The 23693-nt window shown below is 37.7% G+C and overlaps 1 protein-coding gene, 1 long non-coding RNA gene and 4 other non-coding genes across 10 annotated transcripts in view; 2 read left to right on the top strand and 4 right to left on the bottom strand.

The window, feature by feature from the left end:
* Positions 1-23693, bottom strand: part of helz2c (helicase with zinc finger 2c) — a 284230-nt gene that overhangs the window by 12397 nt on the left and 248140 nt on the right. For 3 of the 5 annotated variants that reach the window (XM_087259337.1, XM_087259339.1, XM_087259338.1), the window contains 3 exons: positions 8942-11890; positions 8771-8856; positions 7472-7608 (listed from right to left, as the gene is read on the bottom strand). In XM_087259337.1, coding sequence (XP_087115463.1) covers positions 7535-7608; positions 8771-8856; positions 8942-11883 — 3102 coding nt within the window. In that variant the 5' untranslated portion in view covers positions 11884-11890 and the 3' untranslated portion in view covers positions 7472-7534. 5 annotated transcript variants of the gene reach the window in all.
* trnan-guu (transfer RNA asparagine (anticodon GUU)) lies at positions 15620-15693 on the top strand. Its single transcript has one exon. It is a non-coding gene; the product is annotated as a tRNA-Ile (tRNA).
* On the top strand, positions 17179-19544 carry LOC101886485 (uncharacterized). The gene is made up of 5 exons (NR_170241.1): positions 17179-17221; positions 18006-18050; positions 18281-18416; positions 18596-18675; positions 18939-19544. It is a non-coding gene; the product is annotated as an uncharacterized LOC101886485 (long non-coding RNA).
* On the bottom strand, positions 20342-20415 carry trnan-guu (transfer RNA asparagine (anticodon GUU)). The gene has a single exon. It is a non-coding gene; the product is annotated as a tRNA-Asn (tRNA).
* Positions 20919-20992, bottom strand: trnan-guu (transfer RNA asparagine (anticodon GUU)). Its single transcript has one exon. It is a non-coding gene; the product is annotated as a tRNA-Asn (tRNA).
* On the bottom strand, positions 21201-21273 carry trnak-cuu (transfer RNA lysine (anticodon CUU)). Its single transcript has one exon. It is a non-coding gene; the product is annotated as a tRNA-Lys (tRNA).

The following is a 23693-nucleotide window of genomic DNA, read 5'->3' as shown; positions in this document are numbered from 1 at the left end:
TTTTGTCACATCAATCTTCTATTGGTTCGACACAATCATGTGATGCGATTTTGCAGGTCAGAGTTCACCAAGCTTGAACTCTGGAACGCAGTGACATGTGAAACTTGTCACACGAGCTTGCGTTTCCGGTCTGACGCATTTGTGTGTGTATGAATAGAAGTCTAAGGGGCAAAAGTACAGTGTGACCGCAGCTTTACCAGGTATATTAGAAACTTCCAGGCAGGTTCAACTGATGTGTTATTTATTTTTATGGCACTTTTACAATATAGATTGTGTCAAAGCAGCTTAACATAGAAGTTCTAGTAAACTAAAACCGTGTCAGTCCAGTTTTCAGAGTTGAAGTTCAGCTCAGTTCAGCGTGGTTTAATTTTCACTGCTGAAAGTCCAAACACTGAAGAGAAAATCCATCAATGAGCAGCTCCACAAGCCCCAAACCAAGCAAGCCAGTGGTGACAGCGACGAGGAACAACTTCACCGATTAACAAAAGTGAAGGGAAAAAACCCTCGGGAGAAAACAGGCTCAGTTGGGAACGACCATTTCTCCTCTGGCCAAACTTCTTGTACAGAGCAGCAGTACGTGCCGGAGGCTGGACAACGCTGGACGTCCATCATGGAGAAGCTGCAGGTGTGAGTAAGTCACTGGCGGGGTTCAGGCTGGCCTACGGAGACTCATCTGTTACTGGGTCTTTCAGGAATCAGACTCATGATCTCCGCTCCTCCATGACCACCACAGCATCAGCTCAGAATAAAGTCTGGTCCAGGATTATGAATACATAGACACCTTGGCATCACAGGTTTGTTGAGCCAAGTTGGAGCTAAATTCTGCAGGACAACGGCCCTCCAGGACCAAGACTGATGACCCCTGCTCTAAATGCAAACTCCCTACCAACACAATGATAGAGGAACTTGTGCAAACTTCATGTCTCACTCACTTGTCTATTTGGTCCACTGATAAGTTCTTCTCCAAGGCCTTTATTTCTTCTGAAAAGGGATTTTCAGATTTTCGGACAAGGTACATCAGGGTTATATCTCTGTGAAAAAAATACAAGTTAACTGTGCATTCAGTATTCACATACTATTAATTATAATGTTCGCAATGAGAGTATATGACGTATGTATCCATAGGCGGAGGGTGAACAAACTCCAGGGTAAGGCTAATGTATGCGCTGCACTTTAATGCATTTAAAAAGATGTACGACCGACCAAGAAGAGGTTTTAACAAAAGCACCACCCATCAACAAACGTCTATTATATTCAACACGCACATTAAATTACTGTATTAAACTCACCCACTGATCTACAGTACCGGTCAAAAGTTTGGGGTCAGTTTATTTGTTTTTTTATTATTAATTTACTTTAATATTTTAATTTTAATTATTCCATTCATCAAGGCGGCATTTTTAAATATTAATAGAATGTTAAATACTTATTTATTAAATATTTATTACTTACTGTATGCAGTTTTAAATGAAATTATTGCTCCTTGTTTTTACAATTTTTACTGTATTTTTGATAAAATAAATGCTGCCTTGGTGAGCAGGAGAAGCTTATTTTAAAACATTTAAAAATCCTACTGACCCCAAACCTTTGACCTGTAGTGTATGTAATAATGATAATAATTATTACACTATAGGCTAGACTACGTTACAGTGAAACTACCCACCCAGGCTCATTCTGGAAACGTAGCCCCCCGGACGTTTCAGGAGACTGGAAAAAACGTCCCGCGAGGTACATATTTATGCAATTTTTGTTTTAGGCCGCTGTGCGCATTTTTTTTGCGTCTCGAATGTTGTTCTTGCGTGAAGCCGCTGAAGGCCACTGTCGAGCGACCGTCTGTCCGACTGACTGACTGAACAATTGACTGGGCGGCCGGCCAATTGACCGACCCACCCTCCTCCTCCTTCTTCCCTAAACCCAAGCAAAGATTTACAAAAGGCGTCCAGAAAAAGAAAAGCCCTCATCTGATTTTGACCGCGTTTTTGGATTTCACCGCATTCTCGCCCAGTTATAAACTCGTTCGCTTTATTTTTTGGATTATGTTTTTGTTTTACCTGATTTCTGGAACCGCTCTTCCCCAGACTCGAACCCGGTCGTCGCGGCTGGCAAGCACGAAGGGGAGCGGCGTCACACCGCCCTGTAGCGTTTGCTTGAAAAAATTAAATGCAGCCATACGTACCTTCGTCCACGTAAATTGCGGTCTCCAGAAACATCCGCGGGGCTACGTTTTCAGAATGAGCTTGGGTTGCAAATACCAATTTCATTTAATGCTAAAAACAAGTTAAACCAGTGTAATATATTATTACACCTCTCTCATAATACTGGTTTGCCATTTTATTACTTATGTCCTTGACCAGCAAACCAGAATTGTCCGCTGGCCAGCAGTTTTGGTTTTGTTTTGAGAGCTGCTGCAAACTCCTGGAACTCCAGTAATAAACAGCGCCCATCAGTGCAATGAGTTGGACAGTTCCATTTTTGTGCAGAGGGGGACTTTAAATTTGATTGACAAATTACAATAGCTAAAGTGTTCTGTTAATCAACATTAAATACACTCATATTCTGCCTTACACCGGTTACATGTTTTTAATGCATTTTTTTTCTTTGCTGCTATCCCCGTGGTCTCTGACCAGGGGGAGGCTAAAGCCTGGTTTGTACTTCTGCGTCAAGTGACCGGCGTAACCCACGGCGCATGCAACGCGCGTAGCTGTGCATTTATACTTCTGCTGCTGGCTCTGTTGGTCTGCATTTAAACTTCCGAAATGCTAGTTGGCAGTGAGGTGTAAATGTTTCTCTGTGTCGAGTTTCCTCGCTGCTGTTTTGCTTTTCCTGAACACTTCCTGGATGTACAAGTGGCTCAAACTCGCTCATTTTGAGGCAGGAACCGGCGAACGTGCAACAATTTTAACTATGAGGTAAACACAAAACAAAACTTTCCATCTGGAGCTCCTTCACGGGACTCCACACTTGTAAATAATCGCTCTATCAGGCTTGCACCATTCACGTGGCTCTCGGTCCCGCCCAGACTCGTCAGCGCTACCAAGCCGACTAATCACAGAGCTTGCGCTACTTTTTTTTTTTTTTTTGAGAGGTGCACGTCAATGACGCCGACGGCCACAGTGAAGGGCTATGCGTCTGACACAGAAGTATAAATCAGCCTTAAGCCTTCCCCTTTTTCCCTCCTCCAACACTCCCTCCTAAACAGAGCTGGACACGCCCACTTTCTTGACTTTTTCCAAAGTAGAGGTGTGAAAACACCCTGCTGAAACGAGGGGGTTTCATGGCCCTTTAATGTGCTTTATAAAGGCTGAAAAACTGTGTCAATACGTTTAGGACCGTGTCTGAGTCCACTACATGCTTTCAGAGGTGCATCCAGCTCTGTGAGCTCATAAACTCCTCCAGAAACTGAACCTGGATGACGAAGGCTTTCAACGGTGCTTCTGACTGAGCCAAGCCCAGTTTGAAGTAGAGGTGTGAAAACACCCTGCTGAAACAGGGGGGTTTCATGGCCCTTTAAAGCTAAACCCCTCTTTCCAACTCAATAGTTAAATCTATAAATAATTTTAACAGCACGCGTTACCATTGTATACTAAATGTCAAGGCACAAATTAAATGGCTCAAGGTATATCAAGTGAAAAATATGCTTGCTTTTCTTCCCCTGCCACTGTTGTACAAATTTTACACTGCGTCATCAGAAAGCTCTTACCTGAGTTCCTCTTTTGGTTTTTCATCACGGAGAGATCTGCGGCTGAGTTTCAGATCACTTCCTGTATAGGGAAACTCGCGCATCTCCATCTGGTCGCAGTAGATTCTCAGAGGCTTCAGGACTCCACTGAGTTTCAGCAGCTGCTCTGAGACAGTCACTTGACAATGAATGCATTGATCAAACATTTACATCGACATGCTTGCAAACACTACGCATCTTATTCCCTCATTAATAATAGGTGCAACATTTGTAAGCAAAATCAGACTTAAACCCGAACACAATTCACCTGCAACAATATCCACAGACTTGTTTGAAGGTCCACAGTAAAGGATGGCAGGCTTTTTTGGGCATTTCCCATCAGGATTTGTATGATTAGGTTTAAAAGATGTCATAAAATCTTTATTCTTCTTGAAAAACTGGAAAACAATGTGTATGCCAACCACCGTTTTCCCTGTGCCTGTGGATGACAATGTTGGAGCACATCAGAAAAGTGCGTTTCTTGACTTAACTTTACATTTAAAATAAAACACCCCCAAATATAAGACAAAAACACATAGAAGACAACAAAATGGCTAAAACACTGAACAGTGAATCAAAAACACTTTCAGTGTGAGCACCCCTCATATACATGCCAGTTTAAAACTAGATTAAAAGACACATTAGCATACATATAAAAGACAAATGCTTTTAAAAATCCTCTAAAGGATTGTTAGTCTGCATTATTTAGGGCAACCGGAGATGGGAACCCTTCCCAGAAGACATTATAATTTGCGCTTATGTTAGTCTGCTTGTATTATTCCCAAGGTTTCCGTAATCCTGGACCAGGCCATATCCTGAGCAGCTGCTGTGGTGGTCATGGAGGAGCGGAGAGCATGAGACTGATTCCTGTAAAGCCGTCTTTCCACTGCACACGACAAACGACAAGTGACAGAACGGAAGCTGCGTTGAGGTCCAGTCATCTCCGTATGCGGAAAATTCGGATCCGAATTGAGCTGCGGATCCGTTGAAATATTTGAACTCCTGCGATTAGACCGTATGTGACCTGCCGACCGGATATGATGTATTCCAGTGTTGTCCAAGCAGGTCCGTGCGCGCGAGATGAGAAATAGAATACGTTTATTTGGTTATTTTTTTGAATTATGAAAAGTCTATATTAAAGAAAAACTTTTCTGTTCATAAATGTAAGTAAGAAAGTAATAAAAATATATATTTTTAACGTTGTTTCCACATTCCCTCCAATATTTTAGCGGTCTATGAGTTTCTAGTATTCATTCATCCATTAAACTATGTAAACGCACAGAGAATAAAGGCTATTGCTTTTGCAGTCCTTTATTTCGGACACCGTTGAGAATCACCTTCTCCCCCGTGGTGCACGACAACACTGAAAATACTGTGCGGCTGCCACAAGGGGGCGTATTCCGACAGTCGTGTCCAAATGTCACGTGCAGTGGAAAGGCGGCTTAAGACCCCAGTGACAGAAAGGTCCTCGCATTGATCCTGTAGGGCCAGTCTGTACACCAGCCGGTGACCTCTACTACCTGCAGCTTCTCCACGATGGATGTCCAGCATTCTCCAGCCTCCAGTGCCTAGATTGCAGTTCTTCACAAGACGTTTAGCCAGAGGAGAAATGGTCATGCTCAACTGAGCCTGGTTTCTATCATAGTTTTTCCCTTTACTTTCATCAATTGTGAAAATTAAACCACACTGAACTGAACTGAACTGAACTTCAACTCTGAACGCTGGACTGACACAGTTTCAGTTTGCTAGAACTTCTATGTTAAGCTGCTTTGACACAATCTACATTGTAAAAGCACTATACAAATAAAGGTGAATTGAATTGAAAAAAATTGAATGAAAATGGTAAACCAACCAAGTAATTTTGCATTTAATAAACATCTAGTAGATATCTAAATACAGACGTCTTAGCTAAATTTGGCTAAAAACAAGGCTAAATTTGGTCCATGAGTGAAAATCTAATAGAACTAAACTGCCCAAAACTAGACTATTGATCAAAATACACAGATTAGACAGACTACACATGTGTAGTCATTCATTCCTCTCTATTTGATGACTAGTCTAGTTTTAGTCTATTCTTAGATGTCTATTAGACTTTCTCTGACAGCCTAAATTCAGCCTTGTTTTGGGCAAAATGTCTATGTTTAGACATCTATTAGACTTCTTTTAAACACACACATGCACAAAAATGCTGGCTGGAAAGGCACATCAGCCGGGAACACTTCCCACAAGACAATTTTTAAATTGAACGGCATCTGCGTTTATGTTAGTCTGTTTTTAATTATTCCCAAGGTTTCCATAATGCTGGACCAGGCCGTATTCTGAGAAGATGCTGTGGTGGTCATGGAGGTCTGGAGGGCATAAGACATTTCCTGACAGACCACTTTGACAGATAAGTTTTTTGATTGATCTCGTGGGCCAGCCTAAACACCTACTGGTGACCTACTCACTTCTGCAGCTTCTCCACAAAGGACGTCCAGGGTGCCTTAGCCTTCCGCACCTAGACTGCAGCTCTGCACAAGAAGTTTGGCAAGAGAAGAAATGGTCGTGTGCAACTGAGCCTGGTTTCTCTCAAGGTTTTTTTTCCTTCACTTTCATCAATTGGTGAAGTTTGTTCCTTGCCACTGTCGCCACTGGCTTGCTTGGTTTGGGACTTGTGGAGCTCTGCATTGATGGATTTTCTCTTCAGTGTTTGGACTTTCAGCAGTGAAAATTAAACAACACTAAACTGAACTAAACTGAACTTCAACTCTGAAACCTGGACTGACAGTGTTTACATTTACTAGAACTTCTATGTTAAGCTGTTTTGACACAATCTACATTGTAAAAGCGCTATAGAAATGAAGATGAACTGAGTTTAATTAAATCTTTAAAACTCAGCTTTTTGCTTCAAAGAACTGTAGGCGCCACTTCAGCCAGCAATGTGTTGGTTGCTTCCAAATGATTCTGTGATTCAACATAATTACTTTGAACCCTAAATTATTTATAGCCATGACTACAACATCCAACATAAATATCAGCCAAATGCATGCCATGATTCTTAGAATATTCTCAGGAAAAGCTAAGCTTTTAGTTGCCATTGTCATGTGAAGTATTGTATTTTTTTACCTGGCGGGCCTTGTATCACAGTAAAAGGCTTCTTCATAGCTTCCTTAACAGCTTTCTTTTGGCTCATATTCAAAGTTGGCAGGTTCAGGCTTTTGTCAACATCATACAAGCTGATATTTCTCAGATCAGCATCTAATACAAGACAAAAAAAAATGTTTTATTGCGTTAACACATACAGTGGAGTTCAAAATTCAACAAACCTATTGTTTTTTTTTTTCAAATATAATGTATAATTAAGAATTGAAAGCAACTTTATTTGTTGGATATAGGTTATTCAACCATGAGTAGGAATTATAGAGACAGAGGCCTTATCAAGATGATTTGTTGCTATTTTCAGACGAGCACAGCTGTAATTTTCACGTTTTTCACGTTTTGCACCACATTTGCACCAGGTTTTGCCATTGTTTAAATAGCAAATCTATTTGTACCACTTTGTGGACTCATGGGCATGCTGGTCTAATAAGCAGGTGTGTTAAGGTGCATTGTTAGTATGTTGCTTTTTGATGAACTGAAATAGACTGTGCCATTGACCAACTAAAAGCTGCTCTAAAGTCCAGCACAGAGCGCGTTAGTTATGTGCCTATGCATGTCCAATTGCATACACATTGCTTAACTGTCACGTTTGGGAAAACACACTAGGTAGATGGATTCAATTGCAAGTAAAATCTTAATGGAAAGTCAGGAAAGTTCAGCGAGTAACAATATAAACATTCAGCGTCGGGAGGAAGGGCAGTCACAGAATCGGGTTAATCGAGAGTCCAAGAGCAACCAGATAAACGAGGGTCCTGACAAGAGACACAGAGAAACCATAAACCAGAGTTAAATATGTAGACTAATAGATGTCTTCAGTGGAGTGAGTCAAAAAGAAAGTAAAAAGGCTGAAAGGAGGAGGCTTGTTCTTTACCCTCACGCTGCAGATGCTCTGATTAACTGTTTTCTCACTAGTGAAGCTTTCAATTTTTGCACTTACAAAGTCCACCATGTAAATTGTAAATGCAATGCAATGGCGCAATGACACTGACTCTTAAAAGGTATGGGAGATGAGACTGATTGGTTTAAAGCACGTTGTTCTCATAACACACCCATAAGGGAATAAGAGAATTAAGAGAATAAGCACAACCCTGTTAGACCATGCGCCAGAGTGCAGTTCTTATTTTACCATCCTTTAAATAACAAAAATGGATTCGCACATGCCTATAATGCTTTGCATTTAGATAGTTAAACTCGAGCCCAGATTCTTGCTGCCTTATATTAAGATGGTCAATTAGAAAATGATCCAACAAAATGTGTTGGTTCACACTAAAATTAAAATTCTGTTATTAGTTGGTTTAACTGTAACCATATAAAGCTTTATATGCACAATATGTTTGCCAATGTATCCAGCAACATGTCAGGGTTCGTGTTTACTGCAGGTTTGAGTGCTTCAAGAGTTGAAACACTCTGGACTGAGTGAAGAGTTGAAGTCACATAGACTAATTTGACAATGTTTGAGTTCATTTACTGGACTTTGAATGTCTCTGGGCTGTTGGAGTTTATGGAGGATGAGAGAATCAAATTTCATCTGTAATAACTTAATTTGTTTTCAGAAAATTAATGAAGGTTTCAGGGGATTGAGATGATGAAGAGTAATTAATGACAGAATTTTTTAATTTTTTTTTTGGTGGACTTCCTCTTAAAGCCAATAGTAAATACCAAAACGTTGGATTTAACAACTATTTACTAACTAGTGTTTTCTTAATGAATTCTATAAAAATGTACTATTTATAAAACAGTTTTCCTCATGCATGCATTTGTTCAGCTGCAAGGGCTCATGGGTTAATTAGTTATTTGGTTATTTCTGAGTTTACGTCATGCTAAATATAAATTCCTCAACACCATTGAGCTATGTACCTGGCTTCAAATAATTTGCATCAAACAAACTGCTGTGAATACTGTTGATCAACTTACCGTCATTCAGTTCAAGCTGTCCAGTGGCAACACTCTTCACCAGGTTATTGGCCCGTTTTAGATTTGCAACCGCTTGCTCTCTGAGCCTGCAAAAACACTGGATTACAAACTGTATGTAGAGTATATTACTGACTAAATCTGAAATTCATCAACGATATGAACATCACTCACAGATATGGAATTTTTTTGGGAATGACCTCAATGGTGAACTTTGTTCCCTTGTTAAAAATCCTTGCTGGAATGTAAGTCATAGATCTGTGTGTTATCTTAAAATTAATGCGCCCTTTAGTGTTTGCATCCTTCTTCTTCGATTTGGTGGTTACTGCATGTGCAACCCATGTGAAAGGCAGGCAACCCTGCAGATCTGAAACTGCAGAACGATCAATGTGTTTTCCAAGATTCTCATCCAATTTCTGACGCCTTAGTCTAATGCACAAGAAGCAGTTGGTAAGGTCGAACTCAAGAGACCATTGGGTTTTCTGAGTCTTCGTTAGATGAAAAAAACCCTGGAGATTTATTTCATCACTCCAGTTTATAAACACTTCCTCTAAGATAACGCTGTTATTTTCCTCTAAGGCATTGTAGGCTGTGTCTATTTGGCATAGCTGTGTCCAAATTTTCTGGTACTCCTCATAGCTCTCATATGAGATTTTTGATGCAATGCAAACTGAATCAGAGAAGCATGGAGTAGGGTTTCTTGAGTGCTCCAAACAGATCTCAAAACATTCATTAACACTGAGCAGCTGAACAACAGGAACTGGAAGGCCATCTTTGAATTCGGATCCAAGTTGAACCTGAACAACATCTCCCAACTTAAGCTCCAAGTTTAGCTCCTTATAATGCATTTTGCTGTTCTCCTGTGTTGAAGAAGCCTCGCTGATAAGCTTTTCCATTTCTGGCTTCTCCTCTTTCTTAATGTTTTGAAAGCACTGCTCAATCTTAGCCCAATCCTGATGCTTAACAGCAGATATCAATCTTTTCCACAAGATGCTGGACACTGGTGTCACATTCTTCATGGGATTTGAGGGATACCGATTCTTGAACGCTTCACCGAATGTATAAACTCTCCTCTTCCAATGAAGAGTCATTGAGTTCTTGTCCTCATTGTATTTTGGCTGATCTACAACTTTAAGATGTTTGTACATGATAGTGATCAGGTCCAATGAAGGCTGTAGGGGGAATGATATGATGAACTCATGCCCCTTGGGAGTGATCTGGTCCACCGTAGCAAGATTGACCACATCTCTGGGTTCAAACTGAATCTTTCTTAGTCTGAACACCAGAGCATCCTGTTCCTCTTCTGCTTCCATTCCTGACAAACAGTACCTGTTGATTTCATCATTGGTGTAGTCTGCTTGCTTCAGGTATTGCTTTGAGAGCATTGTGTGTAGAAGCCTCTGTACGATAAGGTCCAGATAACGCCTCATAGGAGATGATGCCCAGGTGTAGGCGTTCATCTGTAAATCATAATGACCCAACCTTGACTCCTTTGAGGTGCAAGAACGAAGGATGACTGCTTTTCTTTTGATTTCACGAAAGTCCCGAACCATGGGTACAAGCGTTGGGTGGATTTCATCTGAAAAAATTAACTGCGTCAAACTATAATAGTCCCGACTCTGTGCAAACTCTTCCATCTTGTGCAATATGGAGGTGAAAATGGTAAAGGGCATCCCTGAATGTTCAAAACAATCATGCTCTGGATTGAATTCCATATTTTCATCGAACATATTTGAAAAGTAAGCAGACATGGGTATTAGGTCCGTGTATTTCTCTTTAAACTGGATCAGTCGGTTTGGATCCGGCCCCTGGTGGCATCTCAGTGGTGTCAGGTCTTTTGTGACATCTGCAGATATGAGTTCTTCAGCCGCGGCACTATTGTAGAGATTCATCAATTCCTCCACCATTGCCTGAGAGCGAGTTTGCTCTACCTGCCTCCCACATTGCCATCCGCCTTCAAGTCTGGATTTTCGGTGGGCTTCAGAAAAACGGTAAGCAACAGCTACACAATCCTCCAAACGAGAAAACCGTAGAGGCTCTGTCTCCGAGAAGTACTTCTGGATAATTTGGTCTGCCTCTTTATACGACATCCGTCTGTCAGAATTAATGAGAGTTAGAGCAAATTGAGTGCTTCGTATTTGGCTTGTTTTTTTGTCAACGACCACCAGCAAGGATAAAGCTCTCCGTTCTTCTCCATCTATCAAACTCAAGTATTCCTTGCTTATTTCTCTCGAGAACATAAAGGCTACGTCGCCCTTTTCAGGAGTGTAAATGGTTCTGCCAAGCATTCTAGCAAATTTGTCTTGCTCGCTATTTTTGATTATGTAACTTGCAACATCTGTGATGTGAATGCCAATCTGGTAGGAGTCATCCATTTCAGTCACACTAATGGCATCATCCAAGTCTTGAGTTGAAGTTGAGTCAATAGTGAAAGTGATAATATCAGACAAGTCTTCCCTTTCTACAACCTTTTTGTCTTTTTGTTGTTGAAAAGGTGGAGGTTTGCCTTTAGAGCCGAGTTCAATGTCTAGAATTTCATGAAAAGCATCACAGGCTGGAATTACTTTAGTAACTACCCCAAGAGGGTGTGGCTTTGTGCTTTCCCATTTTATAATCTTAACAACCAGCATGTTGTTCTCAGATATTTCTACAAACTCTTTTGTCACCCATCGCCCATACTTAAGTTGTCGTACTTCAACTAGACCCATGCCAGGCTTCCTTTGAACTGTTCGTATTCTGGTCATGCATTTGTTAACAGCGGTAACGCATTTTGGGTTATCCTCCACCATCTTACAGACAAAGACTAAAGAGTCTTTGTCTCTATTTATTAATCCAACCACCCTTCCTTCACACAAACACTCTTCTGTGTTCAAGATCTCCACACAGACTTCATCTCCAGGTAAAGACCGGCCCATGTTTTCTCTTCCGAAGATTTTGATAGTGAGAGTCGGTTCATCAAGAGGCCTGGCGTATGCCTGATCGTGTCTTTCTGTTTCAAGTTTACAGCGTTTGAAAACATTTGGCCTTGTAGTCAAAAGTTCTTCAATATCTTTCTTGCTGAGTTCCTGATCAAATTCTGGCTCCGAGCCATTCACATCGAATTCTAAGGGCTCCATATGTTTTCTGTTTGGAAACACACAACAAGTTATTAAAGAAGACAGGCCAAATATGAGAGAAAGCTTCCTATTAACAAAACAAGACAAAGAGCAAACAATGCAATTAGTTAATAAGAGGCCAAACAAATATTGACCAAAGCAACTAACAAAAAAGGGCTATAAGTCTTTTAGGGTGGAGATATCAGTCATTTAGGGCAGGGCTATTAGTCCTTTAGGGGAGGGCTATTAGTCCTTTAGGGCGGAGCAATCAGTCATTTAGGACAGGGCTATAAGTCCTTTAGGGCCAGAGCTGTCAGTCATTTAGGGCAGGGCTATTAGTCCTTTAAGACGGAGCTATCAGTCATTCAGGGCAGGACTATTAGTCCTTTAGAGCGAGCTATTAGTCATTTAGGGCAGCGCTATTAGTGCTTTAAGGCGGGGCCATCAGTGCTTTAGGGCAGAGCTATCAGTCTATCAGAGCTATTTTTGGGGCGGGACTATCAGTGAATGTCTCGTTTCTTGTTGATGTTTTCTTAGTTTTAAAAATGAAACATTTTCTTAAAGAAGAAGTAGCAGCGGTATTAATAACTTTAAAAACAAGGCAAAGATTAGAATATTTGATCATATTTTCCAAACTCAAAATGTTGTGTTTTTTAGGATATTACAGTGATGGTACAGTTGAAGTATATGAAAAAGTTGCATCTTCTTGCTTTCGCTGTGCTTTGATACTAAATTAATTGCAACAAGCATCAGGTACACAAGCTGGCGCTGCTAATTCATTTGGCATTTCATTGGCCCGTTTACATGCTCTTTCAGACGATTGGCTTTCTGAACAAAATCCCCATACTTGGATTAAATCCACTTAGAGCATTTCAGTTCCCCGAGTGTTACTTTAGTAACCAGAGCGTTCCCGACTGTGACTTCACACAAAATCTCTCGCTCGCTCTCTCTCTCTCTCTCTCTCTCTCTCTCTCTCTCTCTCTCTCTCTCTCTCTATATATATATATATATATATTTTTTTTTTTTTTTTTTTTTTTTTTTTTTTTAAGGCATCAAAGACCAGAGAATTATTCACATTTGGTCAAAGACTATAATTAAGGACTGGTTATACCGGTTCAACATTGTAAGATATACATACACAGTCCAACTAAATAAATCAGACATAAAAATCTACCTTTTCGCCTGTGGCTTCGGCTCGCAATAGTAGATGCTATTGGTTAAAATCCTCTGCTAAAAATGACTAAATGTAAATGTAAGTCAAGTTCTTATCTGGTAGTAACTTTGCATGCCACCTGTCCTCATTCAACAAGCTATTAAAATGAATGTGAGTCCTCTAGTATTGTGTGTTGTCACAACCATTGGTGATATGAAAATGTGTGTCCAAGTTTCAGTGTTTGCCACACCCATCATTTGTAGGCTAGAAAAGCATTACCGACCAAGATATGGCTATTGGACGTTACAGTAAATACTGTAGTGTTTTTAAACAATACTATAGTAAAGTACTTGAATCAGCATATTGTGTTGATTATAGTGTTGCTATGGTAAAACAACTATAGTGACATAACCAAATTTTCTAGGTTTTCGACAACTAAATATATCAAACTACAATACACTTTAATACAAACTACAATACACTTTATCAAACTATAAAAATACTTTAGCAATACACTGCACCATATACAGTTGCAATAAGAATTATTAAACCCCCTTTGAATTTTTTTTTTCTTTTTTAAATATTTCCTAAATGATGTTTAACAGACCAAGGAATTTTTCACAGCATGTCTGATAATATTTTTTCTTCTGAAGAAAATTGTATTTGTTTTATTTCGGCTAGAATAAAAGCCGTTTTTAATTTTTTAAACACCATTTTAAAGGACAAAATTATTAGCTCCTTTAAGCATTTTTTTTTTCGATAGCCTACAGAACAAACCATCATTCACAATGGGGTCACAATTAAAACAATGTGTAAACGGACAGGTAAAAAAAAAAAATCAAACATAGGCAACAAATCAGAATTGGGCATCAAGACCGTGCTTGAGCCCGATTCAGCGCACTCACACTTCTCAAACGATCCGGGAAACGGGCCTGGGCACGGTACAGATGGCATAGTGTGAGTAGGCCCTTACTGTGCTCACCAAGCACCGTGTAGCAAAGGCCAAGAAAGCCCACACAATAGCAGAAGAGCAAATAACTGATGATTATTATAAAAACGGTTATGATTATTTTAATCATTTTACTTTAATTTGCTGGTTTGTTCTGTTCAACAGGATCAGTGTTAATGTTTTATTAATAGTTCAGTTTAGTTAATGGTAACTGAACTTTTCCTTACCCTAACCACTGTTTACAGTATTTGACGTTTTTCCTCTGTAATATTTCTATAATTTGATACATTTTGTTAAATGACAGCGATAAAGTATTGTTTATTTGTAAGTCTTGGTAAATGTCTTATGATGTATCTTTCACTACTTGTGTATGTTAACAAATAAACACAAATAAATTATAATTCCTAAAATTATTTGGGTCGCGGCTTGATAACAATGTAAAAATGTGGGTCCCATGGCCAAACCAGTTGAGAACCCCTCGGTTAAGGAGAAAAAAGTGAGGCGTGATTCCGCCACTGAACCTTTGTTAACAAGTTAACTCAATTTCAATAGTTAATGTTAGTTAATGTGTTTACTAAAATGAAGTATGGATAATACTTACACGTCATTAAAAATTGTAGGTCAACATTTACTAATGCAGTAATAAAGTCCAAATTTATGTTTGTTCGTTATATTTCATTTGTATCATATTCATATATATTTTCTATCTAAATATACAACGCAATCTCGCGGCAATTCGTAACTTTTTGATTTAGTGGCTAATTCGTATGAATTTGTATGATCAAATTTATACAATTTAGTATGATTTCCTCATCACCCAATGACGCTTGGGTTTATGGGTGGGGTCGGGTGCCACGCCTCCTTTTTAAAATCGTACATTTTCATACGACTGAACTTTTTACGAATTCGTACAAAAACGTAAAATACTTATTTTTCCTCGTGAGATCAGGATGAAATATAATTGAACATTTTTTGTTATATGAAAGCATGTGTGTATTTACTGTATATAAACATAATAATTATCCACAGTACACACGTATATTTTGTCCAAACAGATGTTAATTTTGGAAGTGATTTATTGCAATTAATCACGACTTATCTGGATGAAGTTTTTAATAAGCCTTAAAATGGCTTTGTTTTTGTCGTGAAAAATGCTGGCAGAGTATAAAATATTTCTGTGAATTGTAAATCACAGAAAACAATCCTCAGAACAAAATAAAAAAAAAAAACAATCCTGACACATTTAAATGTATATAATAAAGTTCTGATGCTTGAAATATAGTCACAGGATCAATCCAGACTGAACACAGCAAGCTTTTGAGACTACATATTTCGGCTGTACGTCTTATATTGCTTAATATGTATTTTTTTCTCAAATTAACTAGCATTAATACAACCTGTGGTAAAGTGTTACTATTAATGTATTAGTCTGTACTGCCACCTAGTGGATGTTTTACAAAGGCATTAGGAATGATACTGGAAAGAATGTATAGGCAATGTACCTGACCGTTTCTTTAAAATAATAATATTAATATTAACAACATGGCTGTGGACACATCTTTAAAACAAACACCTGTTTATCATCATCTATAGGCTTCTTTTTCCTTGCTTCTGTCCAGATGAATTGCTTGGGTTTTGAAAGCTGTGTCATCTCCGTCTCTGTGGCGCAATCGGTTAGCGCGTTCGGCTGATAACCGAAAGGTTGGTGGTTCGAGCCCACCCAGGGACGAGATAGCTTTTGGATTTTTATTGCAAGGATTAATGGAATTCATAGACATAATGCAACCATATGCATTTATGATTGACTCCTCCATTCATGTTTTTAGATTTTGACTTCTCAAATGATTAAAGATTAAAATTATATTAAATAGAATGATCTCCCATAATTCAGATATATATATATAATTAAATATTTCGGTATTTATCTACACATAATAAATACACACACATATGTTGTGACTGATAACCTCGTTTTGTTTTTAGAAGATGTTTATTTAATGATGTAACTAAACGTTAACGTTGTATTACATAGTAGAATCACTCACTTAAACACTTGTGTTTTATTTTAACCTGGAAAAGTGGGTTTCCTCCAGGTGCTCCTGTTTTCCCCACAAGTCCAAAAACACGTGGTATAGGGGAATCGAGTAAGTCAAATTGGCCATAGTGTGTGAATGAGAGCGTATGGACATTTCCCAGTGATGGGTTGCAGCTGGAAGGGCATCTGCTGCGTAAAACATGTGTTGGATAAGTTGGAGTTCAGTCTGCTGTGGCGACCCTAAATTAAAAAAGGGACTAAGCCAAAAAGAAAATGAATGAATGAAATTTAGATGATGTTAATAAAAATGAATTGAACAGAAAATGTGTGTGTGTGTGTGTGTGTGTGTGTGTGTGTGTGTGTGTGTGTGTGTGTATTGTACATATATTTATTTTGTATATGTGATACAGACACATACATAAAAAGACTTTATACTTTGCCACTGTTTTTCATGACAAAAAGAAAGTGACTTAGATTAAAAACATAGAGGCTTAAAAACAACAAGCGACAAATAAGTCACGATTAATTGCGTTTAATCCCATCTGAAACAAAACCTGGCGGTTCGTGTTTGTTTAAGGTAATCATATCTAAAATTAAATATTGAGGTAAGAAATCTGCTTGTATTGCATTATAACAGTATTGTTTTGTTTATAAATCATTTGTGTCATATACAAATATATTCTGAGTCTAAATATAAATGAACATTTTTCTTAAATATATGCGAGTGTGTATTTATATACATATATTACGGTGCATGATTTACATGATTAATTGTAATAAATCACCTAAAAATTTAATGTTTGACAAAATATATACAGTATGAGTACTAATACACATATCCATGCATATATTTGAGAAAATATTTATTTATATTTAGATATAAAATATAGAATATGACAGAAATTATATGCAAACTGTGCAACAAAAATGTATGTATGCACTGTTATCCCTAAAGTTGTATTAATTCAAAATACTTAGATTCAATAAACATAAATTCCAACTTTTTTGCTCAGTTACTCAATTTGTTTAGTTTGTTGTACGATTTGCATGACATTTTTGATTCTACTGGATTGTTTAAATTGAATGTACTTAACAGAGCTTGTTTTAGTCTCTTGTCAAAGGAGTGATGTGTAAGGGGAAATGTGATTGGCTCTTTGTCTTTGGGCTGACGTCACTGGTGAACACAGCGTGAGCGCGCATTTTCTAATGGCTGCTGATCACTGTGAGTACGATTTCATACTTTTGTCTCAAACAATCCACATTGTTTTCCATTAATAAACAAAGTATGTAACCGTTAGCAAGAAAACCACATGTAAGATTAAACTGTGTCTGACGTTAGGATGTTATTGTTCCGGTCAATCGCAACCGGCATCGCCACATTTATATACAGCTCTAAGACGTGAAAAGTGCAAAGACGTGCGTAATAGGATCATGATATCGATCATATATTATGTAAAATAGTTCATGTAAGTTTTGCCTGTGTTAGCGTGTTCATTTATGCCACGTTATAACCGATTGCGGCTGTAACTAACGTTACAGTTGCTGTACGTGAAAACATGCTTTATGAGGTCGTCACATATAAAGTTTAATATTGATGCTGTATTCGATGAGTCATCCGCATTATCTGTTGTGTAAAATGATTATTTTTGCAGTGGTGGTTATGCATCGTCAGATGTTTAGCGTAACATTAACCTGAGCTGTTTTAAACGTTTTTTTTTTTTTGTAAGTGAAGTATTAACAGACTAGAATACATTGAGATTTGCCCCTTTCTTCGGAAATACGAATTCATGTTAGTTGGCATTTTTTGAAAGATATGCAACCTCGTGCTCATCAGTCTTAAGTGAATTTTCAGTTAATTAGAATGAAAGCTACATAAATAATTAACTGTAGCTCTATAATTCTTTTGGTTAACAATAGCTGTTTGTGGGAAATTTGGAGATAACAGATCAAAATATGTAAATGTGTTTTGTCAGCTAGTAATCTAATGTATATTTTTGTGACTGTAGATTCCAGAAAGGTCAAAGCAAGGCCAACCAGGATGAGATGAAAATGTAAGTATTGCTCATTTGCTTGTAACAAAATATGGTACTTATTAAAACATTGCAGATTTAAACATGGGAGCTATGCAAGAAGCCAGCCATTTCCATGCATATATCAGGAATGTATTTGTAATGAATTGAGTACAGTATTGATACACATGATAGCATGCTAGTTTGACAGTTGTTTAATTTTGACATTTCTCTGATGTTAATGAACTTTTTTGTGTGTTTTACTACTACAGGTGTATCAGGAATTCAACCAGATAGTTAGCAAGAATTATATTGGTCTCTTGATCATCACTGCCCACAACTGATTCAGATCTTCAGGTCACAGAGAGGTCTCACTGGACAGATTTTTATCTACTACAAGATGTCAAGGTTTGTGTATGCCATTGTTTGTACATTCCATTGATATAAATTGATGCCATTGTGTGCTGAATTTTGAAATTGATATAATTACTTTAGAAATGCTCAGTAACAGAGACTAAATTATGATACATGAAAATGCACTTTCATGTTGACAAATGATATAATGTTGTTTCTCTGCAACACCTCAGGCCTCTGACCTCACTGACATGCGAGGTGTTTTCATTTGAGTGCTTCCAGTAGTTTGAAGCAGTTCTTCAAAGCATGTTTTGTAAGTATCATTAATAAAATCTTTAGTAATTTAATTATATCAAATCTTTTTATGCCGTATGCAATGACTTGTATACAAAAAAAAAAAAAACAATTTAATATTTTGTAGTATTTTTATATATCATTGAATACTAGATATGCTTGGGTATACAATTAACAATTTATGCTTGCATACAACTAAAAAACATTAAATACAATTCATATATATTAAAATCAAATGTACACCTCTAAGATATATTTATGTTATCTATGTATTGTTGTCAGGCTTCAGATGATGGAGACTCAAATCAACATGTGCTCGTTGGAATTCTTAACCGAGAAAATGACGATGTGGCTCTGCAACCCCTGTCCTTCCACCTCCACCCATCCCCTGTGGGAATCATCTTGGAGGGAAATGTTGTAATGGACAATATAGACAATATACCCCAGGCCATGTGTCTTTTTGGATCAACCTATGCACTGCACCTAGGCTACACAAAATGCATGGACAATACCCTTCTTTTTATTCAACAAGTTTGGGTAAGAAGACGCTGAAGGGTAAGATTCTGGCTTGTCATGTAAACTGGTACAAAAAAGGCATGTTCCTTCAGGCTTGCTGTCCTAACTGTGAGTTAAAAAAAACTTAAAACTATGCCTTAGTGTTTGGCAAGTGTAAATATTCCATAATGTTACAATGTAATAATGTCTTGTGGTTGTTTATTATTTGGATATGTTTGTAAAAATTTATTGAAATATTTTAAACAAGTGTTTTAATAAGATTTATAACAATAAATATCGACAAATTGTTATACAAGGCATTTTCTTGTTTTGTCACTTGTTTCGGAGTGATATTTCTAAATGGTTTTAAATAAAGTGTAAAGTAAATTATTATTCTTTGTCCTTGCTTGTAATTAGGGGTATTTTCATTAAATCAGTTATAGTGAATAGCTAAGTTTAAAATTATTTCTGTCATAACATTCAGCTCAAGATTTTATGTTTCAAGTTTAGGTTGATTGAACTTGAAAAATTTATGGAAACTCGCTGCCCTAAAAAAGCTAATTTCGTCTTGTTGAAAAAACAATACTTTTTAGGTTTATTGTACCTAAGATTTCAGTAGTGTTGTACTAAAAACCTTTATTTCAGTCAACTAAATATTTAATCAAATGCATTTGAAAACTTAAATACAATAAACTTAAAAAGTTTTGTTTTTTCAACAAGACGAAATTAGCTTTTTTAGGGCAGCGAGTTTCCATAATTTTTTTAAGTTCAATCAACCTGTCCGGGCTTACAGTGTGTATGTGTGTGTGTGTGTGTGTGTGTGTGTGTGTGTGTGTGTGTGTGTGTGTGTCATTTATATGATACACATATGTAGTATGTCAAAACAAACCTTTATTTTGGAAGTGATTAATCACAACATATCAATTGATCATGTGCCTTATTTTGAGCATGATCTACATAAGCCTCGATATTTTTAATCTAAATGGCTTCATTTTGGCATCCATAGTAGGAACAAAACATAGACAGTGCTAACCACTGAGCCACCGATACATATATAGAATGTTAATCTCTTGATATGCGGAAGAAAAAGTTTGGGGTTTGGATTGGAACCACTTGAATGTAAATAAATGGAGAGGAATTGTTTTGAGTTAGCAGTGAGATGTTCCGTTAATAAAGTCCAAAAGCATTCTCGTCCCTGGGTGGGCTCGAACCACCAACCTTTCGGTTAACAGCCGAACGCGCTAACCGATTGCGCCACAGAGACTGTGTCACCACACAGCTCTGTAAGTTTATTTATCCCGCCACTAGATGGCGGTGCAACAAAGCGTCAGCACATTTGTTTTTTTTTACTCACACTCGCACCACAAGGTGGCGATATTAATGTGCGGTTGGGGATGTCTTCACCCACTCTGGGGGGATTTTTCGTCTTAATTTGGCCACAACTTCCTCTGTTTTAGCTAGCAGAATGATTATGGTAAGTCTTATTTTGACACATATTTTAAGAAAATGCTTTGAATTTTTAAACAACTTAACGATACACTCTGGGCAAATTCACAACGCTTTTGTTATGTTCGGGATAAAGACATCCAATTAATTAAACTGTAGAGTAGTTTTGATCTGGGTGAGGCTGATTAACAGATTTATGCAAATGACTATTCATTTGATGCATTTTTACAGCAGTTTAAATCAGTGGATGTTTTCATCCCGAGCATAACAACAGGGTAGTCATTTGGACAGTGCACAAGGGTTAAAAAGCATAATAAATTTCGTCCCTGGGTGGGCTCGAACCACCAACCTTTCGGTTAACAGCCGAACGCGCTAACCGATTGCGCCACAGAGACGGGATAACGCCAATGCTGACGTCATCATGTTTTATGCGTCATCTCCAAAGGAAAACAACCTGTTAACGTGCTGCAGTTTTCCCCAAAATACTATTATTAAGGTTTCTCAAAAATGTCCAAGAAACTCCTAGAACTGCACATTTCTACACATTAATCAGCAAAGCCTGATTCAACTCGTGTATACGGAACAAAACGGGAAAATGTGACGCGCCCAACGTGGGGCTCGAACCCACGACCCTGAGATTAAGAGTCTCATGCTCTACCGACTGAGCTAGCCGGGCTTGCATCAACGTCTTGCGGATATCAAAATCACTGTTTGGACCGAACGAGCGTCTTACATGTACACATTCAGACCAAAGATGGTCAAATCCCTTTAGCTGCATTACGGGCGCCATTACTTTACAATATGCTCCCTGCTGTGCAGCAGAAGCTACAGGCAAACAAACAGAATGTGGCTTTACAGTTTTACTAAACAACTAAACAAACAACTACAAAAAACAGTACACCTCTGGCATCTTCTATCTGCAAAAGTATGTTGTGTATTACAGCTAGTGCTGAGACAAAGCAGCATGTGTTGATTGAATACGCGCGACGCAAAGTTTTACAGACACTTCCATGAGAGCAGGGTTGCCATGTCCGCGGTTTTCCCGCTAAACTTGGCTACCTTCAATCACTTGCTGCAGGTTTCTTCAGTCCGCGAGGTAAAGACGGCGGCAGATTGCATTAATTAAAGTTTTATGGTGGCATTGAAACGTTTTACTCTATTAAATTTGCAATCCACAATTGGTAAAACTGCTAGCATGATGAAACAGAGTAAGCAGCACATTGAGACCGTATCTGTGTTACATATATGTGCGGCTCTTTTTGTGTCCATGGTAAATGTTTGGCAGGACTCTACGGGAAGTTTTTTTTTCTTTTTCTTTTTTTTTATTAAATAGTACAAATACAAGTCAATACAACAAATGCAAAGTAAATTTCAAAGGCTAGGGGGAGATATGGACAATATCACAGGAATACATTAAATGATATACAGGCTTGAACAATTCTTACAGCTTTTTGAGAGTAATATGGACTCAATATAATGCTTCACTTTATTTTTAAATGCAATAAAATTTGCATTTTTTTGCATTTTTATGAAATTTGGCCATTAAAATAAAGATTTTTTTAATGTACGTCTCCTTTTAATCTTTCCAATGTAAACTAATGTTTTCATCAATTTTGACAGCAATAAAGTCATTTACATTTCACCAAACAAATGCTACATATCTCTCCAGGGGCCTGTTTCAGTAAGGAGGTTCAAACAACTCAGAGTTTAAACTTGAACTCTGAGTTGATTTACCGAGAGATTAAAAACTCAGAGTTTTCGGTTTCAGAACAGCTGATCTGAGTTGGGTCAATCAACTTCGAGTATAACCAACTCAGAGTTAAGCGCGCACACCGTGACTTTAAAAAGGCATTATCAATGGAGCGCAGACATTAAGAGTGACTATGGCAATATCTTATAAAAGAGATCACCATTTCTTTCTCCAGCTGAACTTGATGTTCTCATGCAAAGTTATAGCAAATATGAGCGTATATATTTGAAAAGAAGCAACCATCAGTGAAGAAGAGACAGCGTGGGAAAACAGCTGCTCAAGTTAATGCCTAATTTAACTTTTTAAGTATTTAAATATTTAAGTATAATAAAATAAGTAATGTAATTTGTGACGTTTATAGATTTTTTTTGAAACTTTCTTTTATACATTTATTAGTTTTAAATGATTTAACAGTGCACTTGTGTGTCTGCCTTTTTTATTGATCAAGTGATAGGTTAATATAACATTTAGAAGGTAAGCAGTACTAAAAATAATTTTTAGAAAGAATAATAATCCCATTAATCTAGTTACAGTGCATGTCGAAGGTGAATTTAATTTAATTATTTATTTAAAAAAGATAAGCCATTTTCGTAGTTTTTCTGTGTGTGACTAAAATGTAGGCAATAGCTATGTTTCCATCCAAATATATTACATAAATTTATGTGCAAAACTGGATATTGCATAAAAGATGCGAATAAAATTCCATCCAACGAGTGAAAGAGAAAAAAATAGTCACTTCCTGATAAAACTGGCACCAAATATCAACAGTAAAAACAGACTTTACTGTGGTAGAAGAAGCTGCGTCAATTAATTCTTTATTTAGCCTAATTAATGTACTTGCCCCTCGATGTCAGAAGACAATGCTGAAACACAAGGAACACGTGGGGGCGTCTGAAGCCATGAGACGCGGAGACTCTTGACACGCACCAGACGTTCTGAGGTAATTAATAATATACACTAATACTGAAACAGTTAAGGCATTTTAGAATGACTAAAACAATATTTAAGACATGTTACAGTGTGCTCAGCCTGCTGGTTTGTCCATTTACACACATTTTCATTATCATATGATCATGATCTTTTTTTAATGTACATACTGTAATTTGTTCAGTAAAAGTGTTTCCATCGTAGTTTATGCGCACATTTTCTATCAAATAAAAGTTTATCCTACTCAGTTATGCGCGTTTTTATGCATATTTTAAAAAGTTATTTGCATCATGACGTTTCTATCAATCGTTTTTATGCACATATCCAAAATGAGCTCTAAAATAGGTGGGTGGAAACGTAAGGCTAAGGCGAGAAATACCGCTTCATCTTAAAAAAAGGGGAGGAGACAGAGAGAAACT

This window comes from Danio rerio, chromosome 7 (assembly GCF_052040795.2).
Source record: "Danio rerio strain M-AB ecotype USA chromosome 7, GRCz13ab, whole genome shotgun sequence".
Taxonomy (NCBI): domain Eukaryota; kingdom Metazoa; phylum Chordata; class Actinopteri; order Cypriniformes; family Danionidae; genus Danio; species Danio rerio.
Note: the sequence above shows the minus strand (reverse complement) of the source record. Positions and strands in the feature narration are given on the sequence as shown.